Source organism: Pristis pectinata, chromosome 11 (genome assembly GCF_009764475.1).
Source record: "Pristis pectinata isolate sPriPec2 chromosome 11, sPriPec2.1.pri, whole genome shotgun sequence".
Taxonomy (NCBI): Eukaryota; Metazoa; Chordata; class Chondrichthyes; order Rhinopristiformes; family Pristidae; genus Pristis; species Pristis pectinata.
In genome coordinates, this window is record NC_067415.1 from 62,070,696 (window position 1) to 62,094,995 (window position 24,300).

At 45.0% G+C, this 24,300-nt stretch overlaps 1 protein-coding gene across 1 annotated transcript in view; it reads right to left on the bottom strand.

The window, feature by feature from the left end:
• LOC127575809 (dnaJ homolog subfamily C member 3-like) overlaps positions 1–24,300 on the bottom strand; it is a 131,600-nt gene that overhangs the window by 60,553 nt on the left and 46,747 nt on the right. Inside the window, 2 exon segments of the mRNA XM_052025930.1 lie at positions 23,400–23,474; positions 23,618–23,742. Of these exon segments, the coding sequence (XP_051881890.1) occupies positions 23,400–23,474; positions 23,618–23,742 (200 nt within the window).

A 24,300-nucleotide genomic window follows, 5' to 3' on the forward strand; every position in this document is an offset into this window, starting at 1 on the left:
CACCTTCTCCCTATTAATCTCAATTGAACTCAGCTCCAATTCGTGAGACTCCTGACTAATGGGCACATTGCTTATGTCCTCCACGGTGAAGACCGATGCAAAATATTCATTCAATTCCCTTGCCATCTCACTATCATCCATTATAATACCTCCTGCACCGTTATCAATTGGTCCTATGTCAACCCGTGTCTCTCTTTTATTCCTTATGTATTTAAAAAAACTCTTAGAATCCTTCCGAATGTTGTCCGCCAGCTTCCTTTCGTAACTCATCTTTGCTTTCCTAATGACCTTCTTAGTTTCTCTCTGCAGATTTTTAAAATCGTTCCAATCTTCTGTTTTCCCACTAATTTTTGCTACTTTGTACGCCGCCCCTTTTGCTTTTATTTTATCCTTCACCTCCCTCGTTATCCACATCTGTGCCTTTTTTCCATTCAAAACCTTCTTTTTTCTTGGAATATATCTGTCCTGCATTGTCCTTATTTCCTGTAGAAATTTCTTCCATTTTTCCTCTGCCGTCCCTTCAGCTAACTTACTCCTCCAATCAATTTGGGCCAACTCATCTCTCATACCTTTGTAATTTCCCTTATTCCACTGAAATATCGATACACCAGTTATCAGCTTCTCCTTCTCAAACTTGAAACTAAACTCAATCATATTGTGATCACTTGTTCCCAGTGGTTCCTTTACCTTTAGTTCCCTAATCACCTCGGGCTCACTACACAGCACCCAATCCAAAACAGCCGATCCCCTGGTGGGCTCCTCAATAAGTTGCTCCAGAAAAACATCCCTTAGACATTCCACAAACTCACTCTCCTGAGTACTACCACCTTGCTGCATTTCCCAGTCCACCTTCATGTTAAAATCCCCCATAATTATCTTCACATTGTCACTCTGACATGCTTTTTCTATCTCAATCTGCAACTTATGGTCCACTTCCTGACTGCTGTTTGGGGGCCTATATATGACTGCTATTATTGTTCTTTTACCCTTGCTATTTCTCAGCTCCACCCATGAGGATTCCACCTCCTCTGACCCAATGTCCTTCCTTTCTATTGATTTTATATCGCTACTAACCATCATGGCCACACCTCCCCCTCTGCCTACCCTCCTATCCTTCCTATATACTGTATACCCCTTGACATTCAGTTCCCAATCACATCCATCATGAAGCCACGACTCAGTGATTGCAACGATGTCATATTTATTAACCTGTAGTTGTGCCACTAGGTCATCTACTTTATTCCTGATGCTACGAGCATTTAAATATAGTATGTTTAGACTGGTATCTGCTATTGATTTTATTGTACCTCTATTGATCAGCAGATTATCCTGACTTTCTACCTGTCCATCCTTCTTACTATCTTCGCTACCTACTATCTTAGACATGTTCGTGTAGACCTCATCCCCTATCCTAACATTCTGTATCCTAACATCCGGATTTGTTGTACTTCTATTATTCAGTAAATTATCCTGACTTATCACCTGCCTGTCATTCTTGCCATCCTCAATGGATTCGTTTCTATACACTTTCTCCCTCACCTTAGCATCTTGTAACCTAGCATCCTGGTTACCACCCCCCTGCCAGATCAGTTTAAACCCTCCCCTACAACTAAATTAAACATTCCCGCCAGGATATTGGACCCTTTGGAGTTTAGATGCAACCCATCCTTAGCAAATAGGTCTTGCCTCCCCCAAAAAAGGTCCCAGGTATCCAAGAATCTGAAGCCCTGCCCCTTGCACCAGTCACTCAGCCACGCATTTAACTGCCAGAGCTTTCTATTCTTCCTGTCATTGATACGCGACACGGGTAGTAGTCCTGAGATTACTACCCTTGAGGTCCTACTTTTCAACCTTCTCCCTAATGCCTTGTATTCCTCCTTCAGGACCTCTTCTCTTTTCCTACCTACATCATTGGTACCTACATGTACCAAGATTTCTGGCTGCTCACCCTCCCCCCTCAGAATATTCTCGACACGGTCTGTGATATCCCGTACCCTGGCACCAGGGAGGCAACACACCATCCGAGACTCATTATCGCTATCGCAGAATCTCCTATCCGTACCCCTTACTATCGAATCCCCAATAACCACTGCATGTCTCTTCCTCTGCTGGACCACAGTATCAGACACGGTGCCAAGGTCCTGGCTGCTGAGGTCTTCCTCTATGAAGTCATCCTCTCCAACCGAATCTAAAATGAGATATCGGTTTTTGAGGGGGACTGCCACTGAGGTGCTGTCTACATAATCTTTATAACTCCTATCTATCTCCTGCTCGCTCTCCCTAACCAAACGAAGGTCATCCAGCTGCTGCTCCAGACTCTCAATCCGTTCCTTGAGGAGCCGCATCTCGGTGCACTTTGCGCAGATGTAGTTATCAGGGAGTCTGGTCGTCTCCCAGGGGCCCCACATCTGACACTCCAAACACAACACTAATCCCAGATGCATACTGCTGAATATCACTGAGCTCAACACTAAACTACACTAAACTAATAACTCACCCCTCTCTATAATCTCGCCTCTTTCCCGCTCTCGCCGAAGCCCGTTGAGCCAAAGCCGAACCCACTCTGCTCCCTCTCACTCAGCTGCCCGCTCCGACGCTGCCCGCTAGATATGCTCGTCTGCTTTTTAAATCGCCCGCGCGCTTCCGGGTGACGTCACGCGCCTGCGCAGTCACTCGCCGCTGTCCCGAACGCTAGAAAGAGAAAAAAAAAACCTCGTTATTTTCCGGCAATCTCCGCTCTCTCGTCGCTGGAAAGAAAACTTGAAGGCGAACCTTCGACTTTTAAATCGCCCGCGCGCTTCCGGGTGACGTCACGCGCCTGCGCAGTCACTCGCCGCTGTCCCGAACGTTAGAAAGAGAAAAAAAAACCTCGTTATTTTCCGGCAATCTCCGCTCTCTCGTCGCTGGAATTATGGATCTGTATTCCCAAGTCTCTGTTCTACCACACGTCAGAGCCCTACCCTGGTTTGTCCTCCCAAGATGCAACACCTCACACTTGTCTGCGTTAAATTGCATCTGCCATTTTTCAGCCCATTTTCCTAGCTGGTCAAGATCACACTGCAAGCTTTGATAACCTTCCTCGCGAGTCCACTACTCCCCCAATCTTGGCATTATCCACAAATTTGCTGATCCGGTTTACCACATTATCTAAATCATTAATATAGTTAAGCAACAACGGATCCAGTACTGATCTCTGTGGCACACCACCAGCCACAGGCCTCTTGTCAGAAAAAGAACCAGCTACTCCCACTCTCTTGCTTCTCCTGCTAACCCAATGTTGAATCCAACTGACTACTTTATCCTGAAAGTCAAGCACCTTAATCTTCTGGACCAGGCTCCCATGCGGGACTTTGTCAAAAGCCTTGCTAAGTCCATGTAGACAACATCCACTTCTTTTCCCTCAACCACCTTCTTGGTAACCTCCTCAAAGAACTACAAGATTGGTTAAACATGACCTACCACACACAAAGCCATGTTGACTATCCCTAATCAGGCCCTGTCCATCCAAATACTTACCCACAACGTCAGGCTCACCATCCTATATTTTTCTGGCTTATTTTGAGCCTTTGTAAGATAGATCCATGTGATCTAACTTTCTAGACAAGCACACCACACTGTACCTTGTCAAGGGCCTTGCTAAAATCCATGTCTACCACACTTCCCACATCTATCTTCTTGGTCACCTCTTCCAAACAAAAAAACTCAAGCATATTCGTGAGACACTGTTTCCCATGCACAAAACCATGCTGACTATCCCTAATCATTCCTTGCCTTCCAAATGTAAATCCTGTCTCTACATTCTATTGTTGCTTTGCTTTCAGACCATACAAGTCACAACGTTTTAGTGAGAATATTCAAACTTACAATCCCAGCCACTTTGGAAAGCCATTCACAAGAGACATGTTCTGTACTAACTGTACATAACCAGCAATTGATATTTCTGGACATGAAAGACAATTGCACAGTGGCACTGGGGCAGCACAGTTCCAGTGACCCAGCTTTGATTCTGACCTCTTGTGTCATCCATGTAGGTTCTCCCCATGACTGTATGGAAATTCCTCAGGCTGCTCTGATTTCCTTCTACGTTCCAAAGACTAGTATAGGATTTGTGTAAATGGATGTTTAATGGTCAGTGCAGGTAGAGAAACAGACCTTTCAGTGGGTTGAAAGGTCTTTTTCCCATACCAAATAACTCTATGACAATTGTCATAATTATTATGGCCTAGCTGCCTTCTTTCCATTTCACTCAAAAGAATACACGAAAATAGGAGTAGGCCACCTTTAAAAAGGGACCAGAGGGCAACTTTTTCACCCAGAGGGTAGTCAGTATATGGAATGAGCTGCCAGAGGAAGTGGTTGAGGCAGGTACAATAACAACATTTAAAAGACACTTGGACAGGTACATAGATAGGAAAGGTTTAAAGGGATATAGGCCAAATAGGACTAGCTTAGATAGGTGTCTTGTTCAGCATGGATGAATTGGACTGAAGGGCCCGTTTCCTTGCTGCATTACACTATGACTATGACTCAAGCCTGCCCCACCATTCAATCTGATCACAGCTGATCTATGTTGATCTCAAAACTTCAGTGCCAGTAACCCTTAAGCCTTCCCCACCCCTAAATTTCCATTTCTTTCACAAGTTTCTATCTCCACCTTCAATACCTATAACTATCTAGCCTTCACAACCCTCCAGTACAGAATTCCAGAGATTCAGCATATTCTGAAAAACTTCCACACCTTTGTTTTGAATGACTGATGCCTTAATTTGACATTCTCCCATCAGTGGGAAAACTTTTCAATATCTACCCTGTCAAGCATCACCCCCCCCCCCCACCTCAGGATCTTGTCTCAATGAAGTCATGTCTCATTCTTCCAAACTCCAAAGAATGTAGGTGCAAGCTATTACTAGAACCCTCTCATCTCAGGAATTATCCTGGTGTATCTCCTTTGAACTACCTTCAGTGCTACTACATATTTTTTGGTAAGGGGATTAAAACTGTGCATAGTACTCCAGGTGAGGCCTCATCAACACCCTATTTATAACAGAACTTCCCTATTTTTAAGACTCCAAACCATTTTCAGTAAATAAATAGACACATATATTAACAATTTGGATAAGGGTGTCGGTGGCATGAGTAATAAGTCACAGATGACACCAAAATTAGTGGTGTAGTGGGCAGTGAAGAAGGTTGTCCAGGGTTACAACAGGATCTAGATCAACTCGGAAAGTGGGCAAAGGAATGGCAGCTGGAATTTCTCTCAAACTAGTGTGAAGAGATATATTTTAGAAAGTTAAACTAAGAAATGGCAGAGCCCTGGGGAATTTTGTGGAGTAAATACCTAGGGACACAAAGAACAGAAAAGTACTGCACAGCAACAAGTCCTTCAGAACACAATGCCAAATTAAACTAACTCTTCTGTCTGCAGAAAGAGAAACAAAGGACTGCAGATGCTGGAATCTAGATGAAAAACATGATGATGCTGGATGAACTTAGCAGGCCTGGCAGCATCCATGGAGAAAAGCAGGCAGTTAACGTTTCCGGTCAGGACCCTTCTAGAGGACTGAAGGTAGGAAAAGGGGAAGCCCAATATATAGGGGGTGTTACAGATCAGGTTGCTATTTGGTGACTGTCCTTTAAAATATAGTATAGTAGAGTAGTGTGTGTGCGTGGTGTCATCACGGCAACAAGATAACAACAGTTTGTTCAGTGAGTCAGTGGGGGGGGGGGGTGGTGGGGGGGAAAGAGAGAGAGAGAGAGAGAGAGAGAGAGAGAGAGAGAGAGAGAGAGAGAGAGACACTGACTGGCCTCTGTATCGATGGATGAAGAACAATAACTGTGTCTGTCACTACAATCCATGTATGGATTTTTGGAGTGATCCAGTGGAGTCCACTTTGTCGTTAACCTGTAGAAGGAAACAGGTATTTCTGTGGATGGCCAAGTCTCGAATGCCTTTCGGGGTGGCAGATACTTCTACAAAGCAATGGAGATTGAGGTGTCATATGGGTTCCATCATGGAACATTTGGATTTCATAATTTCTCTCTATTCTCTCTCTACATTTTCTCTTCAGTCAATGGTGGTTTTGTAAAAGCCTTTGTTCACGTTTTACCTTACGACTTGCTGAACTGAACTTTGAGAACTATTCCTGGACTTGGAATTTGGGGATCTGCCACACACACACACACACACACACACACACACACACTTCAAGTTTAGTTTTGGGGGTTAATGTTTAATATCTAACATTTTTATTTTTATTATAAGTAGTTATTAATAAAATAGTTTCTAACATTTATATGTGACTCGGTGTGTTTCTTTTGTTGCTGGTACGTAAGAAAGGGGAAAACAGAGCAGTGACAGGGACAAAAGAGGGAAGGCGAGGTGGGCACAAGGTGGTGATATGTAGATGCAGGTAAGAGAGTGATAGGCGGGGAGAGCAGATCCATTGGGGGATGGGTCAAAAGGTAAGGAAGAAAAAGGGTGGGGTAGAAAAAGAGAGAAATATGCTAGGAAAGGGAAGATGTGTGGTGGGTGTAGGGGTTACTTAAAGTGGGAGAATTCAATGTTTATGCTGTTAGGCTGCAAGGTTCCAAGATGGAAAATGAGGTGCTATTCCTCCAGTTTGCAGTTGGAATTCTCCTGGCAGTGGAGGAGGCAGAGGACTGACATATCTGTGATGGAGTGGAAGAGTTGAAGTGACTGGCAACAGGGGTGATGCAGATCGCAGTTCAGGATAGAATGCAGGTGTTCTGTAAAATGGTCACCTAGTCTGCGTTTGGTCTCGCCAACGTAGACGAGACCACACTTGGAGCACTGAATACAGTAGATGCACCTCCCTTAATATCATCTGCTGGAGGAACTCCATCTCAGGAGACAAAGTATCCACTGATATTTACTATAAAAACACCGACTTCCACAGCTAGTTAGATCACATATGCTCAATGATGTGTATCTACATGAAATCAGGGAGGTATTGCTGATAGTGAAGAAGGTTATCGTAGATTACAGGGTCAGTTAGGGAAGTACAAATGGATTTCAATACAGGTAAGTGTGAGGTGATGCATTCTGGAAAGTCAAACCAGCATAGGACTTGTACTGGAATGGAACAGAGGGACCTAAGGGTACAAGTGCATAGTTCATTGAAAGAAACATCACAGTTAGACACGGTGGTGAAGAAGGCATTTAACACGCTGGCCTTCAGTCAGGGCATTGAGTATAGGAGTTGGGACATTATGTTGCAGCTGTACAAGTCTTGATGAGGCTGCACTTGGAGTACTGTGGACAGTTTTGATCCCCTTGTTATGGGAAAGACGTGGTTAAACTGGAAAGAGTGCAGAAAGCATTCATGAGGATGCTGCCAAGACTAGAGGGCCTGAGTTATAGGGAGAGGATGGCCAGGCTATATCTTTATTCCTTGGAAGGTAGGAGAATGAGTGGTAACCTTGCAGAAATTTTCAAAATTTTGAGGGGTATTGATAAGGTGGATAGTAACAGTCATTTCTCCAGGGTAGGGGAGTCCAAAACTAGGGGGCAAAGGTTAGGGTAAGAGGGGAAAGATTTCAAAGAGACCTGAGGGGCAACTTTTCCACACAGAGGGTAGTGAGTATATGGAATGAGTGCCAGAGGAAGTGGTTGAGGCAGGTACAGTAATCATTTAAGTGGTACTTGGATAGGTACATGGAGGGGTAGGGCAGGGCTTAGAGGGATATGGACTGAACACAGGAAATTGGGTCTAACAGGTGGGCACTGTGGCATGGACTCGTTGGGCTTAAGGACCTGTATCTGTGCTGTATTGCTCTACGACTTGGATTCTACCTCCAGTAAGGGCAATTTACACAGTAGTCAATTAACTGACTAACCTGCACATCATTGGGATGTGGGAGGAAAGCGCAGGGAACCCATGCAAACTGCACACAGTATCAGAGATCAGAATTAAACCTGGGTTACAGAGTCATCGAATTATACAGCAACTCATCCACACCAAGGTACCTTCCTGAGCTAGTCCCATTTGTCTGAATTTGGCCAAAATCCTTCAAACTTTTCCTATCCATGTACCAGATAAAATGTCTTTTAAACACTGTAATCATACCCACCTCTACCACTTCCTCTGGCAGTTCAATCCACATATGCACACCACTTCCCCCACCACCACCACCACCACCCCCCACCCCACTTTGTGTGAAAAACTTGCTCCTTTTAAATCTTTACCTTCTCGCCTTAAACCTAATTTTAAGCTCCCCTATTCTAGGAAAAAGACTGACCATCCATCCATGTCCCTCATGATTTGCAGCTATTGCCCTCATGATTTTATAAACCTCTAACCATAGAAAAAATAGAACAATACAGCACAATACAGGCCCTTTGGCCCACCATGTTGTGCCGACCTTCAAACCACTCTTAAGACTATCTAACCCATTCCTCCCACATATCCCTCTATCTTAAATTCCTTCATATGCTTATCTAACAATGTCTTGAACTTGACCAACGTATTAGCCTCCACCACCACCCCAGGAAGTGCATTCCATTCACCAACCACTCTGTGGGTGAAAAACCTCCCTCTGACGTCTCCCTTGAACTTCCCACCTATTACCTTAAAGCCATGCCCTCTTGTATTGAGCATTGCTGCCCTGGGAAAGAGGCACTGGCTGTCCACTATCTATTCCTCTTAATATTTTGTATACCTCTATCATAGAACCATACAGCACAAAACAGGCCCTTTGGTCCACCATGTTGTGCCATCCATCAAACCACCCTCACACTATCGAACCCTTTCCTCCCGCATATCCCTCTATCTCACATTCCTCCATGTGCCTATCCAACAAACTCTTGAACCTGTCCAATGTATCTGCCTCCACCACCACCCCAGGCAGTGCATTCCATGCACCAACCACTCTCTGGGTGAAAAACCTCCCCCTGACATCTCCCCTAAACCTCCCACCCATAACCTTAAAGCCATGCCCTCTCGTCTTGAGCATTGGTGCCCTGGGAAGGAGGCACTGACTGTCTACTCTATCTATTCCTCTCAATATTTTATATACCTCTATCATATCTCCTCTCATCCTCCTCCTTTCCAGTGAATAAAGCCCTAGCACCTTAAGCCTCTCCTCATATTCCATACGCTCTAATCCAGGCAGCATCCTGGTAAATCTCCTTTGCACCCTTTCCAACGCCTCCACATCCTTCCTATAATGAGGCAACCAGAACTGGACACAGTACTCCAAGTGTGGTCTAACCAGAGTTTTGTAAAGCTGCATCATTACCTCGCGGCTCAAACTCGATCCCAGGACTTAATGAAAGCTAACATCCCATAAGCTTTCTTAACTACCCTATCCACCTGTGTGGCAACTTTCAGTGATCTGTGGATATGAACCCCCAGATCCCTCTGCTCCTCTACACTGTCCAGAATCCTGCTATTTACCTTGTAATCTGCCTTGGAGTTTGTCCTTCCAAAGTGTACCACCTCACACTTCTCCAGATTGAACTCCATCTGCCACTTGTCAGCCCAGCTCTGCATCCTATCAATATCCCTCTGTAAGCTTTGACAGCCCTCCACACTATCCATAACAGCACCGATCTTTGTGTCATCTACAAACTTGCTAACCCACCCTTCCACCCACTCATCTAAGTCATTAATAAATATCACAAAAAGTAGAGGTCCCAGAACCGATCCCTGTGGGACACCACTAGTCACAGCCCTCCAATCCAAATGCACTCCCTCCACCACAACCCTCTGCTTTCTACAGGCAAGCCAATTCTGAATCTACACGGCCAAGCCTCCCTGGATCCCTTCTGAAGAAGCCTACCATGCGGAACCTTGTCAAACGCCTTACTAAAATCCATGTAGACCACATCCATTGCACTATCCTCATCAATCTTCCTGGTCACCTCCGCAAAGAAGCCTATCAGGCTAGTGAGGCAAGATCTTCCTTTCACAAATCCATGCTGGCTGTCCCTAATCAGTCCATGATTCTCTAAATGATCATAGATCCTATCTCTTAGAATCCTTTCTAGCAGCTTAGCCACCACAGACGTGACGCTCACTGGTCTGTAATTCCCTGGACTATCCCTACCACCTTTTTTGAATAAGGGGACAACATTTGCCACCCTCCAATCCTCCGGTACCATCCCCGTGGACAATGAGGACTCAAATATCCTAGCCAACGGTTCAGCAATCTCCTTCCTCTAAGATCATCCCTCTTCATTCCAGGTAAAACAGTCCCAGCCTATCCAGTCACTCCTTATAACTCAAGCCCTCCAGTCTTGGCAACATAGTTGTGTATCTTTTCTGCACACTTTCCAGCTTAATCATATCCTTCCAGAGCAGCACACAATATTCCAGATACAAGTCTCAATGTCTTGTCCAGCTGTAACATGACATCTCAACTCTTCTTCTCAATGCCCTGTCTACTGAAAGAAAGTATTCCAAATGCCTTTTTCAACATCCTGAGTCATCACTTTCAGGAAGCGAGGAATACAAGTCCCTAGCTCACTTCTACAATACTCCCTTGGACTCTGTCATTCACCACGTCCTCTGCCCTAGTTTAACTTCCCAAAATTCATCACTTCACATTTGTCAGAGTTAAATTCCAACTGCCATTCCTTGCTCACTTTCCCCACTTGATCTAACTCCTGATATAACTTTGGATAACCTTTATTGTCCACATCACTAATTTTGGTGTCATCTACAAACTTGCTAATCATGCCACCCACATTCTCGTCCAAATAGTTAATATACCTGACACAAAACCTCACTGCCATTCTGACTATACTCCATTTGCTTTCCTCATGAGGTTTACCAGTGGAGCATCAACTTCCTGCTGTTTTTCAGTGGTTACACTGAAATTTGTGAATTGAAGCAATGTCAGATCAAGTATAGGTTCTGTGATCCCATTCACCTCAGAGAAGTAGATTCATTCCAAAAATGCAAATTAACCTAGGCATTCCAGGTTTAATGAAGTGTATTTATTCAATTTGTGTTCCAAGTTTTGTAGGTGTTTAAGTATTTTATAGTAATTGTAATATTTTTTCAGTAGTTGTGAACAGAGACATTCAAAGCCATTTGATAGTTTGATGGCTGGTACATTTCCTCACAGCTGTCAAAGCATTTGAGTGGGAGTTTATCCGTGCCGAGTGTGTACTTGCACATCTCATCCAAATCCCATACATTATGACAAACAATACATTGGCTTGACTAGCCATGCCACTGTGCTGCTCAGATCTGCAAGTCCATGTACAGCATGGACTAATTAACTTAGTAACTAAATGCCTAAGCTAATCCCTTCAGCCAAATTGTTAATGGGCATTTTTGAATTGCTGGGGATGCAGTACCAGTTCCTGTGGTACTCCACTAATCATAGCCTACTAAACTGAGGTAGAATTCTCCTAGTCCTCACCTTTCACCCTATGGGCCTCCATATCCAGCATATCATCCTTCTTCATTTCCGCCAGCTGCAACAAGATCCCACCACCGGCCACATCATCTCCTCACTACCCCTTTCTGCCTGCTACATGGACCACTCATCCCTCCCTGAACTCTGGCACTTTCCCCCACCCTCACAGGAGGTGTAACACTTACCTATACACCTCCTTGCTCACCGCCATTTAGGGACCCAAAACACCCTTCCAGGTTCATGTGCACCTCCTCCAATCTCGTCTACTATATATAGTAACCTCCTCTACATCAGCAAGACCAAGTGCAGACTGGGCAACCATTACACAGAGCACCTATGCTCGGACTGCAATGGCCATCCCGATCTCCTAGTTGCATGCAATTTCAATTCCCCTTCTCATTCCCACACTGACCTGTCCATCCTCTCTTCTCTACTGCCAGGATGAGGCCCAACACAAACTAGAAGAGCAATACCTCACATTCCACCCAAGTAGTCTACAACCCAACAGCATGAATAATGAGTTTTCCAATTTTAGGCATTCTTCCCCTCCACTGGGTTGTTTCTCTACCATTCTCTCCTTCCGATCTTTGTTCCCTTTCCCTCATATCCCCCAGCCCCCCTTTACCTCCTGGTTCCATCCACTACATGCACAGTTCACATTCTCACCTCCTTTGAGTCCAGCACTGGTAGCTCTTTGTTCATGCTCATCTCCCTCCAGGAGCTGTCTCCAATATTCACAATCCCCTCCCTCACCTTTTCCCCTCTTTGTCTGCCTCCATCTATCATTCACCTGCCACCATCTCCCAACTCCAACCCTGCTCCCTTCACCTACCTGGCACAACCTGCCTGTCTTCATACATCCCTTTTCAGTCCACCAATCACCTTGGATTCCTTTCTCACCACCCCCCTTCTCTTAAAACTGACCATCCCACCCCTCCCTCAGTCTTGATCCAGGGTTTCAACCCAAAATGTCAACAACTCCTTTCTTCCCACAGATGTTGTTCAATCCAGAGTTTCTCCAGCAGATTGTTTATTGCTCTAGATTCCAGAATCTGTAGTCTCTCATGCAGACCTTGTCCCTCTGATCCTTCCCTATTCTTGTCCATATTGTATTTGCCTCTACCATTTCCTCAGATGAAAAGCTTGCCCAGATAGTTAGAAGATTTAACGAAAAGGGAATGTAAATTTCTAGTGCAAGTCTCTACAGAGGTACTCAATGCCTTAACGGGCTTAAAGATGGATAAATCCCTAGAGGCCAATGAAATTTATTCATGAGGCAAACAAAGATTGCTGGGACTCTGGTTATTAAATCTTCACTGGCCACAAGCAAAGTCCCAGATGACTGAAGGATGGTAAATGTGGTCCCCTTTTCACAAAAAGTAGCAGGGAAAAGCCTGGTAATTACTGACCTACAAGCCTAATTTTAGTTGTAGAGAAGTTACTGGAAAAAAGTGCTGAGGGACAGGATTTAAGATCATTTGGACTCATTTTTTCCCTTCTTTGCAGCAAGGAGCAAGGACTACTGAGAGCCAGCATGGCTTCATCAAGGGTACATCCTGTCTGACTGAAGAAGTAACAAAGTGTAATGACGCAATCTAGTATATGTGGTTTACATGGACTTCAGAAAGGCCTTTGACAAGGTCCTATGTTACAGACTGGTCCAAAAGGTTTAGGTCCATGAGATCCAGGGCAAGTTGGTAAAGTGCAGCCAAAATTGGCGTGGCAATCGGAGGCAGAGGGTGATGTAATTGGATCTTTGTGACTAGTGATGTTCCACCGGGATTGATGCTGTGACCCTTGCTGTCAAAATATTCACGAGTGATTTGGATGTGGATGTAGATGTAGAAGGCATCCTGAAAAAGGGTCCTGACCCGAAACATTAACTGTCTACTTTTCTCCAAGGATGCTGCCTGGCCTGCTGAGTTCCTATAGTATCTTGTTTTTTCCATCCAGATTCCAGCATGTGCAGTCTTTTGTTTCTCTTGGATTACTGCTCCACTGCAAAGTCTCTTCAGAGATGCCCACTTTGAAGTTTTTTTTTTTATTTACAGTCTTGAAGGATCCTGACCTGAAATGTTGACCGTCCACTTTTCTCCACAGATACTACTTGGCCTTCCAAGACTATGCTCCAACTTTATAGTACATTGGTCAGATAGCAGCTGGAGGACTGTGTGCAGGTCTGGTCACTACACTATTGGAAGAATGCGATAACACGAGAGAGGATGCAGAGGAGATCTGTCTGGATGTGTGGAGAGTTTCAGTCATGACGAGAGACTGGAGATGCTCTATTTTCCCCGGAATGGAGAAAGTTAGGAGACATGATGGAGGTATATAAAGTTATGAGGAGTATAGATAGGAAGATGGCCTGAAAATTTTCCTCAGAGGTGGGATAAAACTAGAGGACACGAGACTTAGAGCAAGCAGCAAGAGATTTAGAGGGGATCTGACAGGGAGCTTTCTTACCCAGGGAGTGGCAAGTATCTGGAATACACTGCCTGAGAAAGTGATGGAAGCAGAGCTGCTGATAGCATTTGAGAAGTGTCTAGACAAGCTCCTGAATCGACTATGAGCCAAGTGCTGGAAGATGGGATTAATACAGATGGGTACCCACTGGTTAGCATGGACGTGGTGAGCTAAAATTGCTCGTTTCCATGCTGGATGATATTTTGAAACACATTATATTTCATCTTGCCCATATACTTAACCTGTGTATAAACCTCCAATTCCCATTAAAATCTCAGAATTTTTCATCTGTAAAGCAAAAGATTAATTAAAGACTCCTAATGGCACAATATTTCATCAGCAACTGAAGGACAGTGGAGGTTCACCAAGACCTGAACCACCAAGGTGACAACCAGTAACAGAGCCTCCATTTTGCCATAATTACTAAGATTAGTTGTTTCACACAAGTCCTGCTAAAGTGAAACATTTCTCCATTTACCTTCATACTGAAAGTATGAGAATTTGCTTTAAAATATCTAGAACACAGAACAGTACAACACAGGAACAGGACCTTGACCACGAAGTGGTGCCAAACTAATTAAGCTAATGACATCTAATAAAACTAATCCCCTCTGCCTCTACATGGTCCAGATCCCTCCATTCTCTGCATATTCATGTGCCAATCCAAGAACCTCTTAAACTCCTATCATATCTGCCTCCACCACCACACCTGGCTGTGCATTCCAGGTACCCACAACTCTTTGTACAAAACACTTGCCCTGCACATCTCCTTTGAACTTTATCCCTCTCATCTTAAATGCATGCCCTCTACTATTAGATATTTCAACTCTGGGGGAAAAAGATACTGGCTAACTATCTATGCCTCTCATCATTTTATGAACTTCTGTTCCCAAAAAAATAGCCTCCACTGCTCCAAAGAAAACAACACAAGTTTGTTCAACCTCTCCAAATAGTACATGCCCTCTAATCCAGGCAGCACCCTGATAAACCTCTTCTGAACTCTTCAAAGCCTCCATATCCTTCCTATAATGGGGCAACCAGAACTACATGCAATACTCCAACTGTGGGCTAACCGAAGTTTTATACAGCTGCAACATGACTTCTTGACTCTTATACTCAATACCTTGACCAATGATAGCAAGCATGCCATACGCCTTCTTTACCACTATGTACTTCTGTTACCACTTTTAGGGAGCTATGGATTTCGATCCCAAGATCCCACTGTCCATCAATGCTGCCATTAACTGTGCCATTATGGTCTTACCATTAACTGTATACTTTCCCCTTATATTTGACCTCCCACTTGCCTGAGTTAATAAAGACACCTACGTGAGACTATTGTTTATTGATTACAGCTCCACCTTCAATACTATAATTCCAAGCAAATTCATCACCAAACTCTGAGACTCAACACCTCCCTTTGCAATTGGATCCTTCACTTCCTGACCAACAGACCACAATCAGTGAGAATAGACAGCAACACCTCCAGCATGATTATTCTCAACACTGGTGCACCACAAGGCTGCGTCCCCAGCCCCCTACTCTACTCCCTATATACTTATGACTGCATGGCCAGATTCTGCTCTAGCACCATCTACAAGTTTGTAGATGATACCACCGTAGTGGGCCACATCTCAAATAACGAGTCAGAGTACAGAAAGGAGATTGAGAGCTTAGGGACATGCCGTCATGACAACAATCTTTCCCTTAAATGTCAGCAAAACAAAAGAGCTGGTCAGTGACTTCAGGACGGGGGTGGGGGGGGGGGGTTGCATGCACCTGTCTACATCAATGGTGCTGAGGTCAAGAGGGTTGAGAGCTTCAAGTTCCTAGGAGTGAAAATCTCCTTCAGCCCAATGAGTCCATACCAACCGTGGTGCCCACCTATCTGGTCCCAATTTCCTCCGATCGGCCCATATCACTCCAGGCCCCTCCCATCCATGTACCAATCCAAGTGCTTCTTAAGTGATTCTTAAGTGATACTATGGTACCTGCCTCAACCACTTCCTCTGGTAGCTTATTTCACCGTCTGCATGAAAATGTTTCCCCTCAGGTCCCTTTAAAAAAATCATTCACGTCCCACTCCAAATCTATGCCCCTTGGTTTTGGAGTCCCCTACTCTGGGGAAAAGACTTACCATCCAACTTATTTATGCCTCTCATAATCCGAAACATTTCTACAAGGCTGCTTCTCATTCTCCTACATTCCAAAAAATAAAGACCTAGCCTAGCCTACCTCTCTATAACACAGGCCCTCTAGTCTTAGCAACGTCCTCAAATTTATTCTGCACACTTTTCAGTCTAACCACATCTTTCTCACAACGAGGTGACAAAAACTGTACACAGTTCTTCAAGTGTGGTTTCACCAACGACTTGTACAACTCCAACATTCAATACCCTGACTGATGAAGGTCAGTGTGCTAAATGCCTTTTTCACCACTGCCTACCTGTGACACTACTTTCAAACTATGCATGTGTACTCCTAAGGTCCCTCTGTTCCATTACAATCCTTAGCGCCCTACCATTCATAGACTAAGCCCTACTCTGGTTTGACTTTCCAAAATGTATCACCTCACACTTGTCTGCTTTGAAATCCATTTGCTACTGATCAAGATCCCCCTTCTTCACAATCATCACCTGCTAATTTCATGTCATCTACAAGTTTGCTGATCAAGCCTTGTGCATTCACATCCAAATCATTTGTATAAATAATGAATAACAAGGGTCTCAACACCAACCCCTGCAGCATACCATGAGTCACCAACCTCCATTCCACGAAATAACCTTTAACCACCACCCTCTGCGCCAATTTTGAATTCAGCTAACTACTCTCCCTGGATTCCATGGGACCCAACATTCCAGACCAACTTGCCATGTGGGACCTTGTCGAAAGCCTTGCTAAAGTCCAAATAGACAACATCCATTGCCCTACCCTCATCTACCTTGTCAGTTACCTCTTCAACGAACTGCAAAAGATTAATCAAGCAAGACTTCCCACGCACAAAGCCAAGCTGACTCCTCCGAATCAGACTCAAGACTATCCAAAAGTTGATAGATCCCTGTCCCTCAGAATTCCTTCCAGTAACTTCCTCACCACTGATGTCAGGCTGACCAACCTATAGTTCCCTGGCTTGTCCTTGCTACCCTTCTTAAACAACAGAATGATATTAGCCACCTTCCAGTCTTCAGGAGCTTCACCAGCAGCTAACAATAAAGCAAATATCTCTGCAACAACCCCCGCAATTTCTTCTCTGGCCTCCCAAAGTCCAAAGATATACTTGTCAGGTCCTGGGGATTTATCCATCTTCGTGCACTGTAAGGTTGCAAATACTTCCTCCCTGATAATATGAATGCTCTCCAGAACATGTACACTTGTTTCCCTTATCTCTTGAGCAAACATGATGTTCTCCTCAGCAAAGCAGAGAAATACTAGTTAAAAATCCCACCATTTCCTGCGGCTCGAGACATAGGTGGCCCTACTGATCTCTAAGGGGACCTACGCTCTCCTTACCCACCCTTTCACTCTTAATATAGCTATAGAACCTCTTGGGATTTTCCTGAACCTTACCTGCCAGATCCATCTCATTCCTTCTTTGTCCTCCTGATTTCCTTTTTCAATCTTTTTATTGAATTTCAAATTAATTCAAATTAATATACATAGCATTAATGTGAAGAGATCAGGATAACAATAATAACAGTTAATTTATACTCACAAGGAGTAAAATATGTAATCTGGACCTCCTGCTCTCTTGCTAAGTGAACATGATACAGAAAAAAAAGAAGAAATTGAAAAGAAATTTGATTATATGAAAAGAAACCCCCCCAAAAAAAGTATAATGATAAACAAAAGCAAACCAAAAACTTCAAAAAAAAAACTGGACTGATATTTCTTCGGTTAAAAAAAACATTATGTCGTCAGCTCCGCTCCCCTATATTCTAAGGTTATTGAAAGGGATTCGAAGAAGGTCTGCTTATATTGTATGGAAATATTGAATAAATGAACTCCAAACTTCCTCAAATTTAAGTGAAGGAGCAACAGTACCACTCCTAATTTTTTCTAAGTAAAACCATTGAAATGTGGTGGGGGTATAGGGTCCTTCCATTTAAATAGAATGGACCTCTTGGCCATTAATGGAACAAAAGCAATCATACGACAAACAGAAGCAGATAGATGGCAAGAATCCATCATTGGTAACCCAAAAATTGCAGTAATAGGATGTGGTTGTAGATCAATAATCAATACAGTTGAATATTAAAAATGTCTTTCCAATATTTTTCCAAAAGAGGACAGGACCAAAACATGTGTGTCAGGGAAGCCACCTCCAAATTACATCTGCCACATATAGGATTTATATGTGATAAAAACGGGCTAACTTGTCCTTCGACATATGGGTTCTGTGAACTACCTTAAACTGTATCAAAGAGTGTCTAGCACACATTGAAGATGTATTAACTAACTGGAGAGTTTTCTTCCATGTCTCTGTAGGTAAGAGTATCTGGAGTTCCCTTTCCCATTCATTCTTAATTTTATCAAGTGTCTCTAGACGTATTTTCATAATCAGATCATAAATTATTGCTATCAAGCCCTTCTGGTAAGGATTAAAACCTAAGATTTTTCCTGTAATTTCAGTTTTATATAGATTCGGAAAAGAAGTTAAATTGACTTAAGTTTCTAATCTGTAAATATTGAAAAAAGTGTGAACTAGGCAAACTGTATTTATTGGGCAGTTGTTCAAAAGACACACAGTTATCAATGAATAAATCACGAAAGCATGTTATTCCCTTCATTTTCCATAAAGGAAAGGCTAAGTCAATTCTGGATGGTTGAAAGAAAAAATTAGATTGGATAGGACTTGATAAAATGAATTTATTGAATCCAAAAAATTTACAAAATTGAAACCATATTCACATTGTGTTTAACTATTGGGTTTATCATTTGTTTACTCAATTTAGTAAGTGCAAAAGGGAATGAGGCTCCTAAAATAGAAGCTAATGAAAATCCTTACACTGATTCATATTCAAGGTACACCCATCGAGGACATCTAAATCTTGTGCCCAGAAAATTAAATATCTAATATTAATTGCCCAATAGTAAAAATCTTATTCCATCTTAAGAGTATTCTTAATCTTTTTATAGTCAAGGGATTCACTCGAACCCAACCTCCTAAACACACTGTATGTTTCCTTCTTTTTCTTGACCAGAGCCTCAATATCTCTCATCAGCCAGGATTCCCTAAACTTGCTATTCTCCACCCATTACTGTAAATGATCCAGATCCTGCTGTATCCATCGACGACCTTCTTCACTGTCTGCAACTCCACCAATTTTGGTGTCATCTGCAAACTAACCAACCCATCAACACTTTCATCCAAGTCATTTAAATATATCACAAAGGGCCCAGTACTGCTCCCTGAGGAACACCACTGATTATAGACATCCAGCCAGAATAAAACCCATACACCAATACCCTGTCTTCTGTGGGTAAGCTAATTCTGAATCCAAACTACCAAATCCTGTGAATTTCCCAACCCAGTTAAAAGAATAGATTTTTTTAAAATAAAAAGGTGATTATTACATTAACCATTCTTCACACTTGCCTTCAAGGTTGGTTTGGGAAGCCATGCAATTGGAGGCTCCACCCGCTAACCCCTCCCATGCCAAGTTTCTGGTCCTCGATCAGCCTTTTTCAAACTGCAATGTTCTGCTCTGTGAAGCTGCAGTCTGGGAAAGATGCCATTAAGCAAAAGTGAGCATGTGGCCTAGAGGCACTTCTATAAGTGCTGACCTCAAAAGGTGTTCAGTGGGTGCGGGGGAAGGGATGGAGATACCGACCCATGCATTCTATTCTGGTCCTCCATTATAGGAAGGATGTTGAGGTTATGGAGAGTATGAAGAAGAGGTTTACCAGGATGCTGCCTGAATTAGAGGGTATGTGCCACAAGGAGAGGCTGGACAAACTAGAGTTGTGTTCTCTGGAGCAGCAGAGGCTGTGGGGGGGAGGGGGAAAGACCTGAAAGAAGTTTGTAAGATTATGCGAGGCATAGATAGAATAGACAGCAGGTATCTTTTCCTCCCAGGGTTAAAATGTCTAATAATCCCGGGGGAGAGAGAGTTCAAAAGGGGGGAGGGGAGAGAGAGTTCAAAAGGAGGGGGGGTGGAGTTCAAAAGGAGGGGGGGTGGAGTTCAAAAGGAGGGGGGGTGGAGTTCAAAAGGAGGGGGGGTGGAGTTCAAAAGGAGGGGGGGGGGAGTTCAAAAGGAGGGGGGGGGGAGTTCAAAAGGAGGGGGGGGGGAGTTCAAAAGGAGGGGGGGGAGTTCAAAAGGAGGGGGGGGGAGTTCAAAAGGAGGGGGGGGGAGTTCAAAAGGAGGGGGGGGGAGTTCAAAAGGAGGGGGGGGGGAGTTCAAAAGGAGGGGGGGAGTTCAAAAGGAGGGGGGGGGAGTTCAAAAGGAGGGGGGGGGGGGAGTTCAAAAGGAGGGGGGGGAGTTCAAAGGAGGGGGGGGAGTTCAAAGGAGGGGGGGGGAGTTCAAAGGAGGGGGGGGAGTTCAAAGGAGGGGGGGGAGTTCAAAGGAGGGGGGGGAGTTCAAAGGAGGGGGGGGAGTTCAAAGGAGGGGGGGAGTTCAAAGGGGGGGGGAGGAGTTCAAAGGAGGGGGGGAGGAGTTCAAAAGGAGGGGGGGAGTTCAAAAGGAGGGGGGGGGAGTTCAAGAGGAGGGGGGGGGGAGTTCAAAAGGAGGGGGGGGAAGAGTCCAAAAGGAGGGGGGGGGGAGGAGGGAGTCCAAAAGGAGGGGGGGGGGAAGGAGGGAGTCCAAAAGGAGGGGGGGGGGAAGGAGGGAGTCCAAAAGGAGGGGGGGGGGAGGAGGGGGGGGGGAGGAGGGGGGGGGAAGGAGGGAGTCCAAAAGGAGGGGGGGGGAGGAGGGGGGGGGGAGGAGGGGGGGGGGGAGGAGGGGGGGGGGGGAGGAGGGGGGGGGGAGGAGGGGGGGGGGGAGGAGGGGGGGGGGAGGAGGGGGGGGGAGGGGGGGGGAGGAGGGTCCCCAAAAGGAGGGGGGGGGGAGGAGGGGGGGGGGAGGAGGGAGTCCAAAAGGAGGGGGGGGGGAGGAGGGAGTCCAAAAGGAGGGGGGGGGGGGGAGGAGGGAGTCCAAAAGGAGGGGGGGGGGGGGGAGGAGGGAGTCCAAAGGAGGGGGGGGGGAGGAGGGAGTCCAAAAGGAGGGGGGGGGGGGAGGAGGGAGTCCAAAGGAGGGGGGGGGGGGAGGAGGGAGTCCAAAAGGAGGGGGGGGGGGAGGAGGGAGTCCAAAAGGAGGGGGGGGGGGGAGGAGGGAGTCCAAAAGGAGGGGGGGGGGGGAGGAGGGAGTCCAAAAGGAGGGGGGGGGGGGGAGGAGGGAGTCCAAAAGGAGGGGGGGGGGGAGGAGGGAGTCCAAAAGGAGGGGGGGGGGGGAGGAGGGAGTCCAAAAGGAGGGGGGGGGGGGAGGAGGGAGTCCAAAAGGAGGGGGGGGGGGGAGGAGGGAGTCCAAAAGGAGGGGGGGGGGGGGGAGTCCAAAAGGAGGGGGGGGGGAGGGAGAGTCCAAAAGGAGGGGGGGGGGAGGGAGAGTCCAAAAGGAGGGGGGGGAGGGGGGAGTCCAAAAGGAGGGGGGGGGAGGGAGAGTCCAAAAGGAGGGGGGGGAGGGAGAGTCCAAAAGGAGGGGGGGGGGAGGGGGGAGTTCAAAAGGAGGGGAAAAGTTCTTTTGCATAGAAAGTGGTGAGTGCCTGGAATGCACTGCCAGGGGTGGTGGTGAAGGCAGATATAATAGAATTTAAGAGGCTCTAAGATAGGCACATGAATATGCAGAGAATAGAGGGATATGGCTAAATGCAGGGAGAAGGGATTATAGTTGTCATTAGCTTAATTAGTTCAGCACAACATCATGGGCCACAGCGCCTGTTCCTGTGCTGTAATGTTCTGTTCTATGTTCATGTAACATCTGGTTAACATACCCATATCTCAACTTTCCACATTCTGCAAAATTCTTCCAAGAGCAAGCTCTGCACTGTTTAAACAGCAATCTGTTTCTCATGCAGAAGTGCCTGACCCTAGGGGTTTTATTCCAGGATGGGTTCACATAGAACAACCTTCATTCAGACATCACAAGGTCTAACTGACTCAGCCCAAGTCTGCACAGAGGCCAAAGTCTACACAGAGGATGATCTTTTGTGTTTTCAGGGCAGTTGCTGTTCACCTCCAGGTTCTTGCATAGAAGTACACATCTCCAGAGTAGAAGAGAAGCTTCATACAAGTGGCATCTCCTCCATTTTCTCAGGCAGCTTGACGACAAGCTCGCCACTTCAGTGTGCATCTGCATCATCCTTCTTACAGATGTCTCTATTGCAGTTCTCATCTGCATCGTCCAAGAAAGCACTGATGTGTAAACTCCTCCTCTAGTGAACCACAAATGATAGTCACAGAGGTTCACAAACAAGTTGTGTGCATGGCACATCTGAAGGAATGGAGCAGTACACATGCAGACTTCAAAATGGGATGGATTAAGGAGCAGACAAAAGAGCTTACCATGGAGGTTTACTGCCTCCTCAGCTCTGGCCTCAGTTTGGGCATGAGGAGGAGGACCTACTCCACCAGTCTTGAGGCAGTGAGCACAAGAGGAACCTTTCTCACAGCCTGCTGGCCACTGCCCAATTATTTGTCACCCATGCCTGAAACAGAGAAAGCATTTTTTCTTCTCCCAGTCAACTAATGAAACTCCTAAATTACAGCTGCATGCGTGTTTGTGAATGTGGTGACTGCAAGTAAGTGTGTATGTGCAGCAGTACCTTGGGAGTGGTAAATGCCGTAGCTCTGTGCTATATCTTGAGGTCACAATACCTTTTCCTGCATTTGTGTTTGTTATGGGTGTCACTCCTGGAAGTCAGGATGTCTGTTGTCCTCTTTAGGTTGCTGCCCACAAGTCTACTGCACTTCCCCACCCCACCACAGCACAACAGTACACCACTTCTGATGTTGATTTCAAAAACTAAAATTTCTGAATTTCCATGAATATCAGGGAATTCATTTCTTTCCCTTTCCTTCCTCTCCCTTCCAATTTCACCACTGTCCCATTAAGGGCCGAAGCCCTGCCATGAGTGTTCATTATTAACTACTGGAAATTCAACAAGCAGATATTGTGACGTTGTTTGCTTGGTAATACCACTATAGTAAAATCACCTGTACAATTATTTTCATCTAAGATTAAACTCATAATTAATCAAGCCATTAGTTACAGGGGCAGTGAATGCACAGAAATTCAATGCTCCAAACAAGCGGTTAAGCAAAGCAATTTCTACACATCTGCACAATTTTTCCTTCAGGATCTTGCTTATTTTTCCATTTCTGACAGAACAATTATTATTTCAAATCGTCTATACAGATGAATTCTTAGCTAAGCTACTAGAATAGCCAGATAATGCTTTTTGTACAGGCAAGAAAGAACTTGCCCACTGAGAGAAACTTTCAAACTGAAATAAAATTATAAAAATATTGGTGAGAAAGACAGACAAAATATATTAGACTTGCGACGTACACCTACCACTTTCTTAAAGTCTTCCTCTGCTTCGTCCAGCTTCCCTTGTTTTAGGAGCAAGTTTCCTCTCTGCAACCTCGCCTGAAAATAATCAAAATTACTTGTAACTGATCACACATCAAAAGGTGAAAGACCATTGACAAAATACTATGCAAGCACTCCTTGGTATGCAATCCAAAAAAAAAGGAAACCTGTACAAACAACATTAAAACAATGTTACTTACAGATGTGAAGTCTGGTTTCAGCTCAATGACTTTACTTAGGTCTGGGAGAGCAGATTTTGATTTGCCCATAGCGAGATAGACAGTGGCACGTCTATAATAAGCAATATAATTATCAGGATCTCCATCTGTAAATACAGGATATGATATTATTCCATAGAACAATACAGCACAATACAGGCCCTCCGGCCCACCATGTTGTGCCGACCTTCAAACCACTCTTAAGACTATCTAACCCATTCCTCCCACATATCCCTCCATCTTAAATTCCTCCATATGCTTATCTAACACTCTCTTGAACTTGACCAACGTATCAGCCTCCACCACCACCCCAGGCAGCGCATTCCATTCACCAACCACTCTGTGGGTGAAAAACCTCCCTCTGACATCTCCCTTGAACTTCCCACCCATTACCTTAAAGCCATGCCCTCTTGTATTGAGCACTGGTGCCCTGGGAAAGAGGCACTGGCTGTCCACTCTATTCCTCTTAATATTTTGTATACCTCTATCATGTCTCCCCTCATCCTCCTCCTCTCCAATGAGTAAAGCCCTAGCTCCTTTAGTCTCTCCTCATAATCCATACTCTCTAATCCAGGCAGCATCTTGGTAAATCTCCTCTGCACCCTTTCCAATGCCTCCACATCCTTCCTATAATGAGGCAACCAGAACTGGACACAGTACTCCAA